The sequence below is a fragment of the Artibeus jamaicensis genome, unplaced genomic scaffold (assembly GCF_021234435.1).
Source record: "Artibeus jamaicensis isolate MK-2021 breed Jamaican fruit bat unplaced genomic scaffold, CSHL_Jam_final contig_760, whole genome shotgun sequence".
NCBI lineage: Eukaryota > Metazoa > Chordata > Mammalia > Chiroptera > Phyllostomidae > Artibeus > Artibeus jamaicensis.
The window spans coordinates 3790626-3814751 of NW_026521955.1; the positions used below are offsets into that span (position 1 = coordinate 3790626).

A 24126-nucleotide genomic window follows, 5' to 3' on the forward strand; every position below is an offset into this window, starting at 1 on the left:
AAAGGAAAAAAAGAGGCAGAGGGAGAGAGAAAGAAAGAAAGAAAGAAAGAAAGAAAGAAAGAAAGAAAGAAAGAAAGAAAGAAAGGAAGAAAGGAAGGAAGGAAGGAAGGAAGGAAGGAAGGAAGGAAGGAAGGAAGGAAGGAAGGAAGGAAGGAAGGAAGGAAGGAAGGAAGGAAGAAAAGAATCTTTTAATTTAAACTCTGTTGGATTACCTCTACTGGAAAGAACAAGACTCAAACCTTGATGCTTAAAAATAGCCGAGACACTCACTGTTTACCCCTACGAAGATCGCCACTCCTACAACATTCTAAGATGTTAAAAATTATCTCTCTCTAGTTCAGTTTCCATCCTTGAATTACTTTCTAACACAAATTATTCCAATTAAGGTTATAGTGCTTTTGACAAATAAGAAGCATCATCATAATTTAAACCTATATTTAGGTTGTGACCAAAATTGAAATGTAGCCAGAATGTTAAATATTCTATAAGAAATTATAGATCAAAAAATGTGATCACACCCTGAACTGCTAGGATGTTGTGTGACCTCAAAATTCCATCCCAGCCTCACTTGTTGTGCTACAGAGTCCACAACTGTTGCTCTTAAAATAATTGATTTACAGTGGATAAAAACTCTGATGTACTTACAATTTTCTTGTGAGAACTCAGAGTTCAAAAGTTTTTCATGCACAATGTAGAGCTAAAATACACTTTCCAATTTGTACCCTATCAACAAACTATTTTTTACTTTGGGAGTACAATTATTTTAGACAGGAGTAGGAATTAGCTTTCAAAAATCAAACACTAAGGCATGGCACTGATAGAAAAAAATCACAAAGAATTAGAAAAGTTCAGAAGCTGAGGAGATAGCAAAATGGCCCTTGAGTTTCCAATTATGTGGTAGCTACTGCCCCCCTGTGGTGAAAAGGTGTTACTGACTTAAATCTATATTCACCTCTATACTTAACAGAGAATTAAGTATATTTTATTGATTATGTTATTAAAGTTGTCCCAATTTTCCCCCCTTTACCCTCCTCTGCCAGGTACCTCCCTTCCCTCTAGCAGTCCCTTGCTTAGTTCATGTCTATGGGTCATGCATATAAGTTCTTTGGCTTCCCCATTTCCTATACTATTCTTAACCTCCCCCTGTCTATTTTGTACCTACCAATTACGTGTTTTAATCCCTCCACCTTTTCTCCCATTCTCCCCCTTCTGCCTTCCAGCTGATAAACCTCCTAATGATTTACATACCTATGATTCTGTTCCTGTTCTAGTTGTTTCCTTGGGTTTTTTGTTTGTTTGTTTTTAGATTCAGTTGTTGGTGGTTGTGAATTTGTTTCCTTTTTAATGTTCATAGTTTTATCTTCTTCTTTTTCTTAAATAAGTCCCTTTAGCATTTCATGTTATAATGGCTTTGTGATGATGAACTCCTTTAGCTTTACCTTGTCTGGGATGCACTTTATCTGTCCTTCCATTCTAAACAAAAGCTTTCCTGGATAGAGTAATCTAGGTTATAGGTCCTTGCTTTTCGTGACTTTGAATACTTCTTTCCAGCCCCTTCTTACCTACAAGGTTTCTTTCAAGAAATCAGCTGACAGTCTTATGGGAACTCCTTTGTAGGTAATTATCTCCTTTTCTCTTGCTGCTTTTAAGATTCTCTCCTTATCTTTAACTTTTGGCATTTTAATTGTGATGTGTCTTGGTGTGTGCTTCCTTGGGTCCAACTTCCTGGGGACTCTCTGTGATTCCTGCATTGGTATGTCTATGTCCTTCACCAAATTAGAGAAGTTTTCTGTCACTATTTGTTCAAATAAGTTTCAATTTCTTGCTCTTCCTCTTCTCCTCCTGGCATCCCTATGATTCAGGTGTTGGCGTGTTTGGAGATGTCCCAGAGTCTTCTTATACTCTCCTCATTTTTTTTTTAATTCTTGTTTCTTCATTCCATTCTGATTGAATGTTTATTTCTTGTTCCAAATCATTGATTGAAATCCCAGCTTCCTTCCCTTCACCGTTGGTTCCCTGTGTATTTTTCTTTATTTCACTTAGTGTTACCTCCATTTCTTCCTTTATGTTGTTGGCATACTCAATGAATTCTTTTAGCATATTTGCTGAATTTGTCCCTGTATTTGTTTCTGTGTATTAGGTAGAGCAGCTTCGACTGCCTGTAAAAGGCACCTGTAAATTGTGTGGGGCAGAACCTTAGGTAATTGCCAGGATGGGGCGATCCACCTCTTTACTTTGTGTCTGTACATGGGGAGGAGGAGCTCAAAGAGGGGACTGTGCTGCTGCCTGGCTTCCGGATGTTTGCCTGGCACTCGCCCCATTTCCAGTCCCTTCACCCACTCCCCGTATGTGGCTGGCACCCTGCCGGCTGCTGCCATGGTGTTAAATCCCAGAGTGGGTGGTTTTGTGTACATTTTAAGACCACACGGGCCCTTTAAGTGGGATTTCCTGAAAATCCTGCAGTGTCTTCCACCACCCCCACCCCCACCAGGTTTTACAGTCAGAAGTTATGGGGATTTATCTTCCCAGTGCTGGGACCCTGGGCTGTGCAGTCTGGACTGGGGATGGGATCATTTTCTCCCAAGGAATCCCTCTCGATTTTTCTACCACAGGTGAATGTGGGGCCACCTGGGCCCAGTCCGGGACACCATCACCGACACCACTGCCACCACCTCTCCGGGCCGTACCATGGCTCCTCTCCTCTCCACCCCGTCTCCACATCTCTGCCCCTCCTACCCGTCTGGATGAGCGTGGCTTCTTTAAATCCTTGGCTGTCAGACTTCCATAGAGTTCAATTTTCTAACAGTTCTGGGTGTTATTTTTTTGAGATTTAGTTGTAATTCTTTTTGTGGTTGTGTGAGGGGGCAAAGTGTGTCTTCCTATGCCTCCATCTTGACCATAAGTCCTATATGCAATTCTTAATTGATATTTATACTTAGCAATTCCTTTTTTAATAATTGGCATTTTCTAAATGTTTTTCTTCTTATTTTATTATATCATTCTTTATTTTCTTCTGTGAATCATTCTCTCCTTTCTTCCCTGGAGGCTTATAACATAAAAATTCAGAATAAATTAAAATGTTTACTCAATTCAAGACATAGTTTAGCAATTCTACAAATAAGTAGAAAATGAAAATAATACAGAAAAATGTAATGACACATCTATTGACAGAAAGAAAGAGAACAGAACAAATTTTGTCTCTTGACAAGTTTTGTTCCACAATGCTTCTAAAATTAATTAGTAAAAAAGAGTAGGCTACAAATAAAATTGTAATATTCATTTTCTTACATCACAGGATTCAGAAATAAAAAACAAATATACTCAAATGTAGGAGCCATCCAACACACAGAAAATCTTTTATTGATTATTTGAAATGAAATCATAATTTTTTAAAGGGGATAAATAAATATCCATGACTCCCTCACTGCAAATACGTGACCCATGGGTTAGGAGTTTTTTCTAAGTTTCTAGAATCATCAGCAACTGATATTTTTAGCACAGGGCACTATTCTATAAATTATTTCTTGTCTCTATCAGCACTTATGTAACCTACATACTATTGCACATAAAGTATTGAATGGTAATATCTCTAAGTTATTTTTTAGCTTCAACCGCCAAGAAACGCCGACTGACACTACATAAGGAGTCAGAGTTGTGCACGTGAGTGTCCGTTCTTCGCCCAGACTCCAAGTAGGAAGAGCCCTCCTTACTCAAACACCCTTCGGTTGGCTACCACCCACGAGAAGCCCCACCCTGCAGAGCAGACCCAGCACACGGAGAAGGACGTCACCACACAACACTCGGCAGAAAGCCGCTGCCCCCTGTCACCATTTTCAAGGCCATCTAGGAACTATTCCCCAACCGGAGTTTGGGAAACTTCACCTTCATATTCCATCATTGATGTGTCTCTTACGGTCCTGTTTGTTCTCTTTCATTCTTCCTCTCATTACAGAATAGCTACCGATCTCTGAATTTTCCTATCCCACTTGTAGAGGAGAGTATAATTAGTCAATTACCTTATATTTACCGGAGAAACGTTTTCATACCAAGTCATTTCACAGGTCAGCAGCCAGCCTATCGCTTAGGAAGCCTGACCCCATCCATTTACTGAAGGAAGAGACTGAGGCTGGCTGCTCAGCTCAGCAGCGGGCGTGGAAAGGGTGTAGCAGGCATGACAATTGGCACGACTGGTGTACCATGTTAAGGATTTATTTGTCCAACTCTGAAGAGGCAACTTTAGATTTTATTTATAAGTGGTTCTATGTATGAAAGGAACATAAACATATATAACAGCGTAGTTACATCATTCAACATATTTTGTGATTATACTCTTCTTAATAAAAGTAAGTTCTGGACATATTTAAATACGCCTCTGTTTGACAATCACAGCTTCACAATCTATTATTCATTAGAAACCCCCCATCATTCCATGGAACTATTATTTTGTGGAAGGTCATACAGCAAAGTGAAAATTTTTTTCAGTGCAGTTATTTTCCTTCATTATGGACAGATTCTTAAGTGTTAAAGACAGCTAATGATATCGACATAAAACCGAAAGGTACAGATGGGGAAGCAGATGTAACTGTCACCATGTAGGCTGAGTAAGCACAGCAGAAACCTGCAATAAAAAACATTAGCTTCCGAAAACATAGTGAACCCTAGACTCCAAATGAAAACTAATCATTAGAGCCATTTACAACAAGCCACATCAGAAATGTGCATGGTAGCCCTGGCAAGGTAGCTCAGTTGGTGAGTGCGTTCTGATAGGCCAAGGTTGAGAGTTCAGTCCCTGGTCAGGGCATATACAAGAATCAACCAATGAATGCATAAATAAGTAGAACGATAAATCCACATCCTCTCTCTCTCTGTCTCCCTCTTTTTGTCTCTCTCTTTCTCTTGCTAAAAATCAATACATTGTTTTAAGTATGTATGGTACTCAATAAATAAACATATTGAAAAGGCCCACTGTAAATATATAAGAAGATGAGAAGATACAACACACAAACAAAACAGCAGCCTGTTGGCCTAAAGTCTGCTCAGACAGTCAAGTTTATTTTTCTAACCCATGGAAAGTCCATGTCTATCTAATCCATAATGTTTAAATAATTAATAAACAAACACACCTAGTTAAGAACATAACATGCCTTGAAATCTGTTTCGTGGTCCCCAAAAATTAAGTATACATTTCCCCTCAAATAATTAAAGACAATTGGTAATTAATTCATTTCAGTTTACTAGTCGAGACCTTATTTTCTCAACACCTCTATTAAAACACAGATGCCAGGCATTATCAAAACCCAGGGTTCAGTGAAAACATCTCTTCAGTGACATGATATTGTACTACCATTAATATTTCAGTAACTGGGGAGTTTTTTAATAGAAATATTTCCTTGCTGAAAAAGATATCTTTGATAAGTTAGTTGGCTTAACATTCTCATTAAAAATAGAAGTTTAGAACTAAACATTGCAAGAGACCATACATGATACCATAATCTGGGCTCAACCGAGGATGATGGTGTCTGACTCAGAGCTCCCTACCTACCTTGTTGCACTTAAGTAAACAATTAAATGAGAGCAGCCTCACCTAATCTCATAACTTTTGCTATGAATTCTATGCTTATTGTTCCCAAACCTGACTCTCCTCATTTCAAAATACACATTTCCAACTGACTGCTAAATTTCTTCCTATGGAAGTCCCCAAACATGGTGAAAATGTTGCTTTTAGCTAGATTTCCTATGTAAATTCTGGTCCAGAAATGAGCACCAGTATCACCAGGAGCTTGTTAGAAATGCAAAATCTCAGACTGAGTCTCAAAGCTACTTCAAAACCCGCATTTTATCATTATCTCCAGGTGATTCCTATGCATGATCAAGTTTAAGATGCACTTATCCACGATTCTCTATCTCTTTAACTTTTACTTCTTTACAACAATCATATCAATAGATACAGGAAAAGCATTTGATAAGGTTCAGCATGCATTTCTGATACAAACACTCAGGTGGGAGTAGAAGAAGCATACCTCAATATAATAAAGGCCATATATGAAAAACCTGAAGTCAACATCATACTCAATGGACAAAAACTAAAAGCTTTTCCCATATGATCAGGAATAAGACAAGAATGTCTGCTTTCACCACTTCTATTCAACATAGCACGGGAAGTCCTAGCCACAATGATCAGACAAGAAAAAAAAATAAAAGGCATCCAAATTAGAAAGGAGGAAGTAAAACAGTCATTGCTTGCAGATGACATGACAGTGTACATTGAAAATCCTGTAGACTCTACCAAATAAGTACTTGACCTAATGAGTGAATTTGGCAAAACAGCAGAATACAAAGTCAATATTCGGAAATCAAAGACATATTTGTACACCAACAATGAAATATCAGAAATCAGAAAAAAATCCCATTTGCTATAGTAGCAACAAGAAAAATAAAGTACCTAGGAATAAACCTAGCCAAGGAGGTAAAAGATCTGTACTCAGAAAACTACAGAACACTAAAGAAAGAAATTGAGGAAGACACAAATAAATGGAAGTCTATACCTTGTTCATGCATTGGAAGAATTAACATCATCAAAATGTCCATAGTACCCAAAGCAATTTATAGATTCAAAGTAATCCTTATTAAAATACCAATGACATATTTCACAGATATAAAACAAACATTTCAAAATTTATATGGAACCATAAATGACCCTGAATAGCTGTAGTAATTTTGAGAAAGAAGAACAAAGTAGGAGGGATCACTATACCTGACACCAAACTATATTACAAGGCCACAGTAATTAAAAACAGTCTAGTACTGGCATAAGAACAGACACATAGATCAATGGAACAAAATAGAGAGCCCAGAAATAAACCCAATTTATTGGGTCTCTATGGTCAATTAATATTTGACGAAGGGAACAGGAGCATAAATGGAGTAAAAATAGCCTCTTCAACAAATGGTGTTGGGAGATCTGGACAGCTACACGAACAAAAATGAAACTAGACCACCAATTTAAAGCATATACAAAAATAAATTTAAGATGGATAAAAGACCTACATATAAGTCACGACACAATGAAAGTCCTAGAGGACTACTTAGGAAGGAAAATCTCAGGTATTCAACACAGCAATATTTTTACCAGTATGTCCCCTAGAGCAAGGGAAATAAAGGAAAGAATAAACAAATGGAATCTCATCAAAATAAAAAGGTTCTGCACAGCTAAAGAAAATATCGGCCCTGGCTGGCATAGCTCAGTGGATTAAGCACAGGCCTGCGAACCAGAGGATCATGGTTCGATTCCCAGTCAGGGCATATGCCTGGGTTGCAGGCCAGTTCCCAGCAGGGGACACACGAGAGGCAACCATACATTGATATTTCTCTCCCTCTCTCCTTCCCTTCCCCTCTAAAGATAAATAAATAAAATCTTAAAAAAAAAGAAAATATTAGCAAAATGAATAGGGAACCAACTGTAAGGGAAAATATATTTGCAAATGATAAGAGTTTGATCTCCAAAATATATAAAGAACTCACACAACTCCACTCCTGGAAGACAAACAATCCAATTAAAAATGGGAACCTGAATAGACACTTCTCCAAGAAGAACATACAGAGGCCCAGAGACATATGAAAGGATGGTCAGCATCACTAGCCATCAGAGATGTGAATTAAAACCACAATGAGTTGCCACTTCACACCTGTCAAAATGGCCCTAATAAACAATTCAACAAACAATAAGTGCTGGAGAGGATGTGGAGAAAAGGGAACCCTAGTGCACTGTTGGTAGGAATGCAGACTGGTGCAGCCACTATGGAAAACAGTATGGAATTTCCTCAAAAACTAAAAATGCAACTACCTTTTGACCCGGCAATTTCACTGCTGGGATTATACCCTAAGAATCCTGAAACACCAATTCAAACAAGTTTATGCACCCCAATGTTTATACCAGCACAATTTACAATAGCCAAGTGCTGAAAGCAACATAGGTACCCATTGGTAAGTGAATGGATCAAAAAACTATGGTACATTTACACAATGGATTTCTACTCAGAAGAAAGAAAGGAGCCCCTACCCTTCGTGACAGCGTGGATGGAACTGGAGAGCATTATGCTGAGTGAAATAAGCCAGACAAATACCATATAATCTCACCTATAAATGTAACCTAATCAACAAAACAAACAAACGAGTAAAATAGAATCAGAGACATTGAAATAAAGAATAAATTCACAGTAACCAGAGGGGATGGAGGGAAATAACAGGGGAAATAAGAGGAAGGGTCATCAAGGAACATGTATAAAGGGCCCATGGACAAAGCCAAAGGGGTAGGATTGGTGGTGAGGTGGGGGTGGGTGGAGTTGGGGAAAGTGGTGGTGGGAAAATGAAGGCAACTGTAACTGAGCAATAAAAAATGTTTTCAAACATGAAAAATACTTGACATAGCAGCATCTCAAAGGATTTGATGGAAGTTGACTTTTAAACCTGCAAATTAAGTTATTCTTTTTTCGAAGATTAGGTTATTTTTTTCTTTTATTGCTGACCCTATCTCGGATGTCCTGATTTCCCCACATTTACCTCCTCCTCCCAGCCCCTGCTCCCCCCTCCCTCTGGCCATCACTGCACTGTTGTTGTCTGTGTCCATGGGTTATATACATATATGTGCTGTAGCTAATCCCTTAAGACTAGGTTATTATTAAATTGCCTTGAAGACAAGCTCTGCTCAAAACCACTACACAGGGGTGGGGAAAATGAGGTTTACAATTGTGAGTATGTGAAACAGAATTTCTTCTTGTTACATTTTTATTAATTTTTGTATTATTTATTTGTATTACAACTGCAAACCTACTTTTGCTCACTTTTGTATAAAGTGAAATGTGACCCTTCCTTATTGGAGGTTCTTTTATCAACATACTTATCACTCCAAAACGACATTTTTACTGTTATTCAAAAGTAAACTCCAGAACTGTTATTTTTAAACTTTCTAACCCCTACAAAAATTGCTGATTTTGCGGACTTTTCTATTCGGCCAAAACAAACAATGCAGAACAGGTGAAATATATACATATAGGCTCATTCTCTGGCTGCTTAGTCCTGTTAAGACAGCTGAACAAAATTTTAACACATCAGAAAACAGCATCTCCCCACCACACCAGGCCCCATGTCCTACAGTAAACAGACTCATACCACCAGGCTCTGCAAATGCACTTTCTCTGCTGAAATACTCCAGACATTGCATCAGGGAAACGTATAGCTCTCTGTTGGAAACCGGGTGCAGTGTCCTGCTAGCAAGTATATTTCTAAACTGGCAAACACCTCCTGCATTATGGACTTCCCCGCTCTCTGCTAATCACAGTGCCAGATGGCTTTGTAGGTCAATGACTATAGTCCCCCAGAATGTACTGTGTAAAACAGAGTCAAATGTTCTCCATCAAACTCTGCCTAAGGCTTAGTTTCATATGTCACATATTAAACCTTCCCAATTCACTATCTGTAAAAAGTGTCTGTCACAGCATTCAGCAATTTACAGCTGTCTGGTTTTACTTGTCACTGGAAGTGTTCGGCAGAGGTCAGCTGCCCAACCAGCAGGGCTATTATGAGGGAATTCTTGAACTGGGTAAGAAGATGGGGCTTACTGACCTCAAGGGACCCTTTAATTCCAAAAACCCACAATTTCAACTTTTAACTACTTTTATATTCCTAAACGGTATACGTAAGATTGTAACATCAAGTCTTTTCCGAAATTCACTAGAGAAAAATTTTGGATGGGTTGGTTATTAAGATGCTTCTTAATTGACCTGGATACAAGTTTTGAACAGTTGCAGAGTCTAAATTCAGGTTGATGTGCAATGTAACACTAAGCTTGGAATTTTTTGTTTTGTTTCGTTTTTGTCTGAAGATTGGCACACAGAAATTGTAAAGAAGGCTTTAACTATGCAACAAAAAATGTAAGAAAATATTTACATTTAAGAAAGAATTAAATTTCAAAGAACGGCAGAAAATCAACAAAAGATGTCGGTCTTACATGGCCAGAGGGAATTAAAAGAGCAATGTTCAAATGCTTAGCCTATTTTTACATCCCTGGACGTGTGTTCCAAATCACTGGATCAAATAATGTTGGTGTTCACCAATATTCAGCTATTTGACCTCATTTGTGAACATGAAAAACTTAGGAGGGTTTTACCATGTATAACAGAAACTTAACTTTTCTAGTTTACATAGTTAGTGGATTTTTTTTCACCAACAAGCTTCTGCAAGCTGCTAATATCAACCCTGAAGAAGCAATTCTAAAAATTTAGGAATGTATTGTGAAGTGGAATTTTTATGAATCTCTATGAGTTTTCCTATCTATGTGTCTGATGCTTGAAATGAATGGAAAAAACAAGTAACTTTTGATCCCAAACAAGAAAAAGCTAAAGGGGTTAATCACCACCAAACTAGTGTTACAAGATATGCTACAGGGACTTCTTTAAAAAAGAAGGAGGAGAGAAAAGATTAAAATATGAATAATAAATTAGCAATAACTACATAGTTATCAAAATTACTTTAAAGGTAAATGGATGGACTTCCGCCAAGATGGAGACGTAGGTGGAGGAACCACCTTGCCTCTGTGCACAACCAAATCTAAGAACAACTATTTTTAACAACAGTCACAACCAAGCCACACGGAAAATCGACAATACGGAGTCCAAAGGACAACTAGATACTCAGCTGGACCGGTACGAGGAGCGAGGCCAGCAGCGGAGCAGGTTAGCAAGAAAAAATTCCAGGGGTGGTGCGCGGTGCGCGGTGCACGCAGGCAATGGAGGGCGCTGATCCCGAGCGAGCTGGCTCCCGGAGCGCACAGGGAAGAGGCGTGGCGGTCGGTCGCGCACCTGCGTGCGGAGAAACCAGTGAGAAGGGAAGCCTGCTCAGGGCAGCAGGCTCGCACAATTCCGATTGGATAAACAAGCCCCAGGCGTGTGGAGTGACTGGACGGGCTGGGCTAGCGGAGAGGACCGCCATTGCTCCCTCTCTGACCACGCCCACACACACAGCGTCACAAACCAGCGACCTGGGTCGCCCTGTCCTGGTAAACAACTAAGGCTTCGATCCGCTTACTTAACAGCACGAATAGACCAAAAATGGCTCTAGGACAACTCAGAGCCCCAGAACCGATAGATCTAAGCGATAAAGAAATAGCCAGTCTTTCAGATGCACAGTTCAAAACACTGGTTATCAGGATCCTTACAGAACTGGTTGATTTTAGTCACAAATTAGAGAAACATATGGAAGCTAAACTAATTGAAATGAGAAATGAATGGTGATACAAAGGAAGCCAATAGTAATGGAAAGAAAATTGGGACTCAAATCAAGGGAGTGGACCAGAAGGAAGAAAAAAAATGATCAAACAGAAAAGAATGAAGAAATAAGAATTCAGAAAAATGAGGAGAAGCTTAGGAACCTCCAGGACATCTTTAAACGTTCCAACATCCGAATTATAGGGGTACCAGAAGGGGGAAAGGCACAGCCACCAGTGGAAAACTTATTTGTACAGATAATAAAGGAGAATTTCCCCAAGCTAGCAAAGGAAATAGACTTCCAAGAAATCCAGGAAGCTCAGAGAGTCCCAAAGAAGTTGGACCCAAGAAGGAACACACCAAGGCACATTATCATTACATTAGCCAAGATTAAAATGAAGGAGAGAATCCTAGAAGCAGCAAGAGCTAAGGGGACAGTCACCTACAAAGGAGTTCCCATCAGACTGTCAGCTGATTTCTCAAAAGAGACCTTACAGGCAAGAAGGGGCTGGAAAGAGGTATTCCAAGTCATGAAATCCAAAGATCTACAACCAAGATTGCTCTACCCAGCAAAGTTTTCATTTAGAATGGAAGGACAGATAAAGTGCTTCTCAGATAAGATCAAATTCAAGGAGTTCATCATCACCAAGCCCTTATTATATGAAATGTTAAAGGGACTTACCTAAGAAAAAGAAGATAAAAAAGATGAACAGTGAAAGGACAGCAAACTCACAGTTATTAAGAACCACACCTAAAACAAAAGCAAACTAAGAGGATAGCTAGATCAGGAGCAGAACCATAGAAATGAAGATCTCATGGAGGGTTAGCAACAGGGAAGTGGAAGAAGGAGAAGGGGGGAGAAGGTACAGAAAATAAGTAGTGTAGACAGTAGATAGAAAATAGATAGGGGGGAGGGTAAGAATAGTAGGGGAAATACAGAATCTAAAGAATTTGAGACACGTGCTCATGAACTAAAGGGGGAAATGGTGGGGGAGGGGTATGCAGGGTGGAGGGGAATGGAGGGGGGGAATAGAGCAAATGTAATGGCATAATCAATAAAAAAAAGTTAAAACAAATAAAAAATAAAGGTAAATGGATTAAATTCTCCAGTCAAATACATAGGGCAGCTGAATTAATAAGAAAAAAGACATATATATATATGCTGTCTCCAAGAGACTCAATTAATAGAGAAAGACACACAGACTGAAAGTAAAAGGATAGAAAAAGATATTTTGTGCAAGCGGAAATGAAAAAAAAGTGTGTATATCAATATTCATAGCAGACAAAATAGACCTTAAAACAAAGGTTATAACAAGATACAGAGAAGGACCTAGCAATTCCACTCTGGGTATTTATTCAAAGAAATACAAAGCACTAATTTGAAAAGACATACGAGTTCCTTATGTTCATTGCAGTATTATTTACAGTGCCAAGATATGGAAGCAGCCTAAGTGTCTGTGGATAAACAAGTGGATAAAGAATTTGTAGTAGATATATAAAATGGAATATTGCTCAACCATAACAAAGAGTCAAATCTTGCCATTTGCAACAGCATGGATGGACTGGACGGTATTACACTAAGTGAAATAAGTCAGAAAAAACCAAATACCATATGATGTTTCTTATGCGTGGACTATAAAGAACAAAATAAATAAACAGACAGAACAGAAATAACCCTGGATGGTGTGGCTCAGTGGATTGAGCACCAGCCTATGAACCACAAGGTTGCCGGTTCGATTCCCAGTCAGGGGACATCCTTGGGTTGCGGGCCAGGTCCCCAGTAGGGGGCATGCTAGGGGCAACCGCACATTGATGTTTCTCTCCCTCTCTTTTTTCCTCCCTTCCCATCTCTAAAAATAAGTAAAATCTTTTTTTGAAAAAGAAAAAGAAAAGAGAGCTAGAGAACTCTATGGAGTCCTTCAAAAAAAGAAAAAAACAAATAAACTCCTAGATAAAAGGAACAAATTGATGGTTGCCAGATGGGAAGGGGGTGGGCGATGAGTAAAAAAAGGGAAGGGATCAAGATGTTGAAATTGTCAGTTATGAAAACAGTCACAGGAATGTAAAGTACAGCATAGGTAGATTACTGTATTAGTCAATATTAGACTAATATAGTAATATACTAATATTAGATTAATATTAATCAATAATATTGTAATAACTTTGTATGGTGTTAAATGAGTACCAGACTTATTGGGGAAGGTCACACATTAGGTTACAAATGTTGTACATCTGAAACTAATATAATATTGTACATAAACTATAACTGAAATTTTTAAAGTTATTCTTAAAAATTTACTAAAGAAAAAGAAAAATTTTGAAATTGATAAAAATATTCTTAACTATGAACAAAGACTGAGATCTGGCTATTCTGTGGAGAATATGGATATGTGAAGAGATTAATTTTTATTGCCTTAAGACAAATTTACAAAAGGTTCAAAAGTAGCACATATAATGTTGTTTACTACAGTGATAGGTCAATATTATTTCATTTTCATAAAATACACTAAAAGTATTAATCCGTTATTTTTTCCTTTTTGTGTTTCTCGCTTCCATTTACCATGCTTTCCTTTTACTGCCTTTTTAACCTTTCTTGTCTTCCCTTTTAACTGGTCAAATTACTTTTATTGCTTCTTTTCCTCTACTGGTTGAAAGTCACATGGTCTGGTTTGAAAGTTAGATATCTTAGTTTGGTCTCTCATCCCTAACTTTCAGAAATACATAGATAGCATTATGTTGATCCAAAAAAAAAGCCTAATGTTAATATTTCCATCCGTCTTCCAAGTGCCTTAGAAGTATTACCATTTAGTTATTTTTTGTTGTTGTTTTCTTAGGAAGAAAAAATCCCGTTTCTCGGTATCTCATCCTCAACCCAAATAATTGGGCTTTATGTCCATATAATCCATTCAGGGGAAAGGAAAAAATCTGACTTACTAGTGCAAAAATCTGACTTCATTATTCCATACCTGGTATATTTCATACCTATTATTACATTCACCAGATAATAATACATTAAACCTAGACCAGATTAAATAAAGGAAGAATAAACATAAGAAAGAATGCTTTAATTGCATTAGGCAAACTATTAAAAAGCAAACAAGAGAAACAGAAATATCTATATAAGTACTTGATAAAATACGATGAATACGAATCAAACACATAAGAATACAAAAAGTATGTGTGTATGTATATCAGAGTCATGGAAAATGAAAATAAAAATGTAAAAATGGGCATCAGAAAGCAAATAATCCTAGTCTGCCAGTGTTGTTTGGGAAAAAAACATCATGTACATTTAAAATAAAACCAAGTGCAATAAAGCCACAGCATTTACTTTGTAACGGCCAGTAAAGAATGTATTTGCTTTCATCTCAAAGACCCCACCTAAGATTAATGTGTCCTTGGAAAAACAGACCCATCTGCAATGCTACCTTTTCAACTGTGTCTTTTGTACTGTTTTTCTAGGGGAGAGCTGGGATTCAATTTTTTTCTCATTATGTTTTACTGAGTTTAAAAATTCTGAGACAGATTTTTTGTCAAGCTGTTTCCATTAAAAAGTACTGATTTTAAAAACTAATAACTTAGGTCTCTTCCACAGGAGGCCTACGTGCTGCCCCTGAGGCTGCCTCTGTGTCTGTAGAGATCCCTGAGAAGCTGCAGCCCATTTTGCAAGTGCTCAACACCAGTATGGATGAGCTGCAGAAAACAGCCTTTGCTGTCACTGCAATTAAGGGTGTGAGGCTGATATGCTTGTGTGGTGTTGAGGAAAGCAGACGTCAACCTCAGCAAGAGCTCACTGAGGATGAGATGGAACACATGACCACAATTGTGCATTCACACCAGTTACAGGGTCCCAGACTGGCTCTTGAATGGATAGGCCATGAAGGATGGAAAATACCGCCAGTCCTGGACAATGGTCTTGACAACCACCTCTGTCCAGACCAGCAGGGACTGAAGGAAATTCAGGCCCACAGAGGGTTGTGACACTTCGGGGGATGTTTTTGAGGCCAGCATGCCAAGATGACAGGCTAAGGGGGTCACACTGTGGGTGTGTCCAAAAAGAAATCAATCTGTAGGCCTTGTCTGTTAATAGTGTTTACACTCCACACTTAATTAACTTCAAAACTGCCATGCACACAAACAACAAAAAAAATGGTCTGCAAAACATTCTCCTTTCCTTCTGAAGGAATGATTACAATGCACTGTAATCATTAATCAGTCTTACTATTAAACTTAAATGGCAAATATAGACAAAGCATTCTGAGACCATTCTTCCACCACTGATTTAAAACTGGGGTGGAAAAACTGGGAATAATATTCATTTAGCCTTCTGAGCTTTCTGAGTAGACTTGGTGCCTCTGCCGGCTACAGCTCCCTTCTTGTCCACTGTCTGATGACACCCACAGCAACTGTCTCATGTCATGAACAGCAAAATGGCCCAGAGGAGGACAGTCACAGAAGCTTTTAACACACCTGGGCTTGCCAGGAACTGCATCGATGATGGCAACATCGCCAGATTTCAGAAACTTTAGGCCATCTTCCAGCTTTTTCCAAGAATGATGATCAATCTCCTTCATCTCAGAAAATCCATGAACACTGTGAGCTGTGTGACAATCCAGCACAGGTGCGTGTCCAGCAATGATCTGGCCTGGAAAGTTCAGGGTAATAGCCTGAGCTGTGAAGGCAGCAGCTTCCACTGGTGGGTCATTTTTGCATCACCAGCCACATTGCCACAATAAATGCCTTTGACAGACATTTTCTGGACATTGAAGCCCACACTGTCCCAGAAGAGCTTCTCTCAAGGCTTCATGGTGTGTTTCAACAGACTACTTCAGTTGTAACATGATGGGAACAAAGGTAACCATTGTGCTGGCTTTGAAAACAGCGGTTTATACTCGGCCCACACAGACAGTATGAATGCCAATTTTGTAGACGTCCTGGACGGGCAGAGGCAAGCATTTGTCAGTTAGGCGAAGACCAACCAACCCAGAGCTTCAAATATCAGGTTCCACTGTCATTGCCGTCTTTACAAGTGACTTCCCATTCCTTAAACCAAGGCATGTTAGCACTGTACTCCAGCATGTTGTCCCCATTTCAGCCAGAAATTGGCACAAATGCTACTTGTAGCCAATTTTCTTAATGTGTTGACTTCCTTAATGAATTCCTTGTACCTCTTCTGGCTACAAGGCAGCTCAGTGGAGTCCATTTGGTTAACAACTAATTGTTCCACATCCAGTATGTAAGCTTGATGGACATGTTCATGGGTCTGCCCACTCTCAGAGACACCTGCTTCAAGTTCGCCACCAGCAACAATAATCAGGACAGCACAGTCAGCCTGAGATGTGCCTGTAATCATGTTTTGACAAATTCTGTGCCTGGGAGAATGAATGATCATCACAGAATACTTGCTGCTCTTGAACGTTCAGAGGGAGAAATCAATGGTTTCTCACATTCAGCTTCCCACACTCACATTCAGCTTTCAGTTTATCCAAGACCCAGGCGTGCCCGGAGGAGCCCTTCCCCATCTCAGCAGCCTCCTTCTTAAACTTTCAATGGTTTTGTCAATCCCACCACATATGCAGATCAGGGGGCCAGTGAGAGTAGACGTGCCCCACTCAACACGCCCAGTGTGACGATGTTCTTTTCTTTCCCATTTGGGCTTTGATTTAGCAGTGTTTTCACACCTGCGTTCTGGTGGCAAACCTGTTGGCAAAAAAGTGGGATTAAATTTAATGTACAGTGTATGTCACTAGGCCACAGTGTTGGGAATTTATTGAGAACAAGAGGAATAGCATGATTGGATTTGTACTTCAGTGCATTGAAGAGCAGGATGGAAAAAAGGAGAAAGCAGACTGGTTAGGAAGCTGTTTCACTAAACCGGGTTAGACATGATGAAGGCAGAATAGCACTAAAATGGAGAACAAGTAAACGGGGAGATATTAGTGAAGTAGAACTGGTTGATGTTGAAGAGTGTTAGTTGAAAACAATTCCCTTATTTCTGGTCTAGACTGGACAGTAAGCACATCCCTTATATGCAGTCCCTCAGACAGGGAATGAGAGGGAAGTTTATCAAATGGGGAACTGGGTAGAGAATATGTCAACTCACTTTTGGAATCAGCCTATGAAAGATTAAATTTATCCCGCTACACCAAAATATGCAAGTATACAGAAATGATGTAGGTGTAAGGTCATTTTTAGAGAGAAGACCACTAAGGGTGGTAGGATCAAGAATGAGTTCCAATATAGTTCTGGACATAGCCTCGCTTCTTATTGCTGCTAGTAATTCAGCAAATTTCCCTGATCTACTCTGTTCATTTAAATAGTTAAGAATTAAATATTTGTTTCAGCAGCCTGTTTAAATAGCTAACAATTTAGTAACAGCTAACATATACACAAATATAATCCAGGGTGATCTCTTTCAAATAGCAGGCTAAAAGAGTATGATGATATATTTGTTCATCCTTATCCCTTAAATACAGAAGTGCTTTAGCATCTTCATCTCTAATTGAGAAGTGGGCAATTTAGGGGACCAACATCACTCAAGAGAAGAAATAATGTATTCTTAATGGACATAAGTTAAGAGGCCAGGCAAATTAAACATCAATGATCATCACAGGGTCTTTCTTAAATTCAAAACATGTTAACTTCAAAACACAATTTCTTAGAGCACAGGCAGCAAACACAAGGCCCATAGGCTGAATCCAGCCTCCACCTCGTTTTATCTGTCCCGGCACCTTGTTTCCACCCCATGGCAGTGCCGAGCTCTTGAGTAACTGTTAAGGAATAATTACATATGTACAGTCCTAAAATTACATTCGGCCCTTTGAAGGCAACCACGAGGCTGATGTGGCCCCGGTTAAAATGAGTTTCACACCCCTGTCTTAGAGCAAAAATGAGTAACTATTTTGGGAATGATGAAAATGCTGTAAAATTGACTGCAGTGATGGTGACGCAACTCTAAATATTCTAAAACCCGCTGACTGTGCACTTGAAATGGGTGAACTGTATAATGTGTGAAGTACATCTCAATACAGCTGTTATTCTAAAAAACAAATGACTTTTTAATCTATGAATAGCAGATTTTAAATGCTCTATTTTTACACAAGGCTACTCAGGCTTTACTCGATTTCAAAATAAGCAGAATAACAGTAAAAGTATATTTTATTGGTAATTATGCTTAGCACAGCTCAATCCAAATAAAAAGGAACAGAGAAATGTATTTAACCTAACAGAGCATAACATAAACAATTTTTTGAAGTTTCTTTTTTACCATCATATAATTGTGTTCATGCAAGTACAATCATCAAAACTGTCCTTCCACACACATATCATAGCACCACCTTGTATTTGCAGTACTTGATGTAAATTTTACTGTTAAATATATTGGGCTTTAGCAATGTAAACATCTGCTACAAGTAAACTTTAAAGGTAAATGTGAATGATACTAATGAATAAATCAGAACAGAACTGAGCATCACATGAGATAATTCAACAAAATATTATATAATACTGTTTCAGTAAGAACCACAACTTAATAAATTTCACAAAATGAAAGCAGAAACAAAAACTAATGTGTAAACTCCCAAAACAGTGCTAAAATACTGAAGGATTTAGGGTGAAATCTACCTCAGAAACACAAGGAGTAAAACAAAGCCATGCGGTGAAAACCAAATTTGGGTTAGTAATGACAAGTCATTCTTCCTGCACAAGCTTTCTAAAATGGTTTATTTTCTATCTCCTTTTTTAAAAAATTCTCATTTTAATCACAGAAGTTGAGTATATGTAGGAATTTCACATTTACTGTCAGTTGGGAATTATTACCCCTGAAAACTTTTCATCTCTAAACTATTTTTCCAAATGACCAAAAACATTAAATTATTTTCATGAAAATTACCATATAGAAAGTCAAATAATTTCTAAACAAATCATCATAAAAATAAATCTGCCTTAACAGATTAAGTACAGAAAAAGTGTATACCTAAGTGATGAAAATCACAGAAAAATATTCAATGAATAGGCAAAAATGTTCACCTTTACCATTACTATTGATGATTTTTGTTTACTTTCTAGCTAAAATTGAGAAACAAGTTTTCAAAAGTCAGTATAGACATTCAGTGCCACTTGGATTTATTTGCAATATACAAATGAGTAATGTCTCTTAATATAAGACAAACTCTATTTCACTCTTTAACATAATTAAGTTATAAAGACCTCAAATTTCCAAAACCAGTTATAATACTGTGGCAAGCAAAGTAAGTTTGTTCATATTGCTCTTATCTTCCAGCTTAATCTACAAACGTGAACATTTTTCCGTATGATATCTCAAACTATACTAATACAAAAAGAGTCTAGAGAGATATCTCTGTTGATTTCCACAGATTAATTGGAAAAGGGAAAAAATAAAATTGAAATATTATTTCGTCTTCTTAAATGTCTTTAACATGTGAAGCACTTCAAGCAGCACTTGACACAGCAAGTTTCTTCAAATGATCCATAAATACTTGTAAACTAACATCATCTGTGAGAATAGGTGCTCCAGACTCCTAGAAAAAAAGATATTTGCTATGATTAAAACAGTGTGATACCTTCAAATCCATAAGCAATGTATAAGCAAATGTTTAAAACAAACAAGGAAATAATTTTAAGCAAAATAATACGTATTTCCCTGCTGTATAATAAAGAATGTGACTGGCCTTTGTCCCTGGGTTCCTGGAGGGAGTTTATATCCCTGGTATTTCTTAACAGTTGTGTCTTTGTTATTCATGAGCCCCTCAGATCACACCTGAGTTTATGCTATGAGATGAGATGACTCAGGACAAGGCCAGTCACCAGAAAGATCAACCGCAAGACGGGAGTGTTGGGCTTTAAAACAGGCGGACCTCCAGGAAGGAGGAGAGGAGGGCTGGAGACTGAGTTCAGTCAGGCACCAAGGACTCAGTCAGTCATGCCTACGGAAAGGAGTCACCCAAGAATGCCTCTAGGTAACAGATCTCAGCAGAGTTTCCTGTTTGACAAACACCAATGTGCTGGGAGGATGTTGTACCCCAATTTCATGGAAAGAGGGCACAGAGCTCTGTATCTGGGACCCTTCTAGATCTCGCTCTGTCTCTTCATTTGGCTGGTCCTAATTTTTAGCCTGTATAATAAAAACGTAATCATAAATAAGGTGCTTTCCTGGGTTCTATGAGCTGTTCTAATTCCTGAACCTGAGGGCAGTCATAGGAACCCCCAAAACACACACATGGCTTTGTAGCCAGTTGGTTGGAAGTGTGGGTAGCCCAGGAATCTGCTTGCAGCTGTCATCTGAAGTGCAGGCAGTTTAATTATGGACCATGTCCTTTAACTTGTGGGGTCTGAACTAACTCCAAATGGTCAGGACCGTAACTGTATTGTAATTTACCTACTGATGTTAGAATAGCTCCATAACCAACTTAATCTTTTGTGTTAATTTTCTTGAATAAACTGGTGCTTCTATCATTTCTAAAGAATAGATCTCCTTATTGCTGCCTGTTTACTAAAATAAAATTCCAAATGTACATATTTCAACAGAAATGCCAGCTGGAAAGAAACAAACATATCACTTTTTAAACTATGCTTACAAGTTTTCAATTCATTTTAATTTATTTCTGCAGTTTCTAAGTAATCAACAAGAATTAACAATGAAAACAACATTGATAGAATGACCCTGGTAATCCAACACATTAATAATGAAATTTTATTACAATAAGAAAAAGACTTTATATCTAAATTTTTGATTTTTCACTTGATACTTATTATTTATCAGTAAATATGTAAAGTCTAAAATGGAAACTAAGTAATATTCAGACGAGATCAGAAAGCTAGTGACAGATGTGAGACGAGAATTCTTAGCTCCCCTGGGTCTAGTCTGACATCACAACAGACACGCCCTACCTCCCCTGAACAAAGAAAATTCGATTTTATTACATGTTTTTATATGTTAATTCTTAAGACCTTAAAAACCTCGTTAAGGAAGGGAGGCAGCAGCAAAGGACTGAGCTCAGAGGAACAAGCCACACTGCCTGGGCTCAAATCTTCACTCTGCCACTTACTGCCTGTGTGACTTTGAGGGAGTTACTTAACCTCTCTGCTTTAGTTTCTTCATCTGTAAAATAAGGACTTATTTCACATGACGTTGCAAAGATTAAATAAATTAAATTGTATAAAGAAAACAGAACATTACCTGGCACAGAGTAGCCATACATCGTTTCAGCCATTATTATTACAACTCTATTATTTTATAACACTGAAATATACTTTTCCTTAGTCTACTTTCATAGTTGACACAGAAGCAAAGGTCTCAATGATGTGACAAACTAATAATAACCTGGCAACTCTTGGTCTTTCCTTCCTATAATTATACCTGTTTTTGTTTGTTTTATACATATTTATCACCTCGATTCACCCAAATCCAGATCTATTTTTCCTAATCAAGACAAAAAGTATATATATATGGATTTTCTGATTTATATTCTAGATCTTATTTGAAATTTTAAGAACCAATGCTTAACTCAATCTTATCAAAAATCCGCAGCTGGGCCCTGACTGGTGTGGCTCTGTGGGATGGGCAACAGCCTGCAAACAGAAACATCGCTGGTCTGATTCCCGGTCGGGACCTGCCTGGGTTTGCGGGCCAGGTCCCCAGTCAGGGCCGTACAATAGACAACTGACACACATTTCTTTCCCATATAGATTTTTTCTCCCTTCTCTTTCTCCTTCCCATCCCCTTTCTCTAAAAATAAATAAAATAAAATAAAATAATTTTAAACTGCTGTTGGTTGATCTCAATCTTTCAGATGCACCCTTTTCTCTTTAAAATACAGCCAAGATTAGGCAGAGAGGTGCAAGCTTTATGTGATTCAGAGCATGAGACACTACTGCAGCAGCAGAGGCCTCCAGCATCCAGTCACCGAGCAGTGGTGCAGTGCTGCCCTCTCCAGGCCGTTCACAGATAGTACTTACCACTGGGTACTTGATTTTTGACAAAAAGAAAACCACAATATTAGATTCCATAATTTTTAGTAAACTTCCTGGCTACTAAGTTAATCCCTAAATTGCAGTCATCAGTTTAGTGTAAAAGTGAAAAATTCAGACTGTAGAGTCAGACTGGCCTAAGTTCAAACCGGGAGGACACAGACACAATTTAGCTGTGTGATCTACGGTAAGTTACTTAACCTATAAAAGCCTCAATTTCCTGTTCTGAAAAATAGGGTTAATACTACCAACCTCATAGGAGTTTTTAATAATTAAAAAGGAGTGTATAAAAAGCTGAGCATAGTAACCAAAACATAGTATTCAACTTACTAATTATTACAATGATTATTATCTATGAAAATATTGACATAATATTTTACAAAAATCACAGGTCAAGAAAGACCATAGGCTTTTATCTATGCCTTGAATGCCTTTACTTTCAGGCAGCAATAAACTTCAGAGCTTAAGGTTTTTCCTTTTCTTCTTCTTCTAGAAATTTTCTGCAAGTTGAAGACATCATGATTTTACCCCCAAAACCCTTTAGGATGTATCTTGTACATAACAATGATACCATCATCACACTTAAGAAACTTTATAAAATTGTACTAGTATCTGACATATAATCCACACTCGAATCTCACAAATCATTCCAACTATGTTCTTTATAGCTATCTTTCCCTCTAATCCAGGACCTAATCAGAATTCAGATTTTATGTATAGTGTCTTGCCTTGGAATAACTCTCACTTTCATGCAACTTCAAAACAAGTCCCATTGTGTCTGCTTTGGAACTATCTCCCAAATCTATTATTTTTCACCATCTTGCCTTCATTTCCTCTCACTTGCATTACTTCAATAGATATAGTTTCAATCTACAAACTGCTCCCAATCTCACCATCCAACTAAATTATCTAAGATTCAAATTCACTCCTCTGTCCAAAAACCTCCAAAAACATTCCATTCTTAACAAATAAGACTCAACTCCTAGCCCTGGCTGGTGTAGCTCAGTGGGTTGAGCGCGGGCCTGTGAACCAGAGTATCGAGGTTCGATTCCCAGTCAGGGCACATGCCTGGGTTTCAGGCCAGTTCCCAGCAGGGGACACATGAGAGGCAACCATACATTGATATTTCTCTCCCTCTCTCCTTCCCTTCCCCTCTAAAGATAAATAAATAAAATCTTTAAAAAAAAAAAAAAGACTCAACCCCTCAGTCCTAAATCTGCCATTCAAGATCCTCCACAATTTGGCTATATGATACTTTTCCAGTTTTGTGCTTTACTATTCATCCCTACATGTACTCTGTACCTTAGCCCACGCTATCCTCTACCTAGAATTCCCTTCCTCATGTAATTTCCACCTACTGAAAATAATAACCATTCTAAAGGAATGTCCTCTTTTAATCACACACCTTTCTCCTGCTGCCAACATGTGACCTCCTCCTGTCTTCCCCTAACTTCTGTAATACATCTTTCTAAAAGCACGTACCCCATTCTGCACTGTAGTTTAATTCTTTAGGTATGTATCTTATCTCTAAACATAGATTACAAGCTCTTCACAGGCAGCAATGATTGCTATGTACCCTAAAGTACAACTATAAGAGTCCTGCATATAGGCTATCTGATAAATGTTGATATATGTATCAAGTGGTAAAACTTCTACCAAATCAAAGTATATTAATAATGATCTCCAGGCCTCCAGCATCTCCTGCTCAACTTATAATCCCTGACGTCTCCAGGCTACTGTCTGTGGCTTTATGTGGTTCATTGCCTAGCATTAAGTTTAAATCCTTACTTTTACATTAACTTCTATACTTTATTGCTTTTTCTCAAGGGTGGGGTGCTAAATTTGGAATATGAAAGGGTTCCATCTATTTGATATG

The 24126-nt window shown here is 38.2% G+C and overlaps 1 protein-coding gene and 2 pseudogenes across 1 annotated transcript in view; 1 reads left to right on the forward strand and 2 right to left on the reverse strand.

Moving 5' to 3' along the window:
• The first annotated feature begins 10783 nt into the window (after positions 1-10783).
• LOC119059290 (40S ribosomal protein S18-like) lies at positions 10784-15371 on the forward strand (annotated as a pseudogene).
• Positions 15068-16677, reverse strand: LOC119059295 (elongation factor 1-alpha 1-like; annotated as a pseudogene).
• A 1724-nt stretch (positions 16678-18401) lies between these two features.
• SEC23A (SEC23 homolog A, COPII coat complex component) overlaps positions 18402-24126 on the reverse strand; it is a 66912-nt gene continuing 61187 nt past the window's right edge. Inside the window, exon 20 of the mRNA XM_037158894.2 lies at positions 18402-19801. Within this exon, the coding sequence (XP_037014789.1) occupies positions 19712-19801 (90 nt within the window). The 3' untranslated portion in view covers positions 18402-19711. The remainder of the gene's footprint in view (positions 19802-24126) is intronic.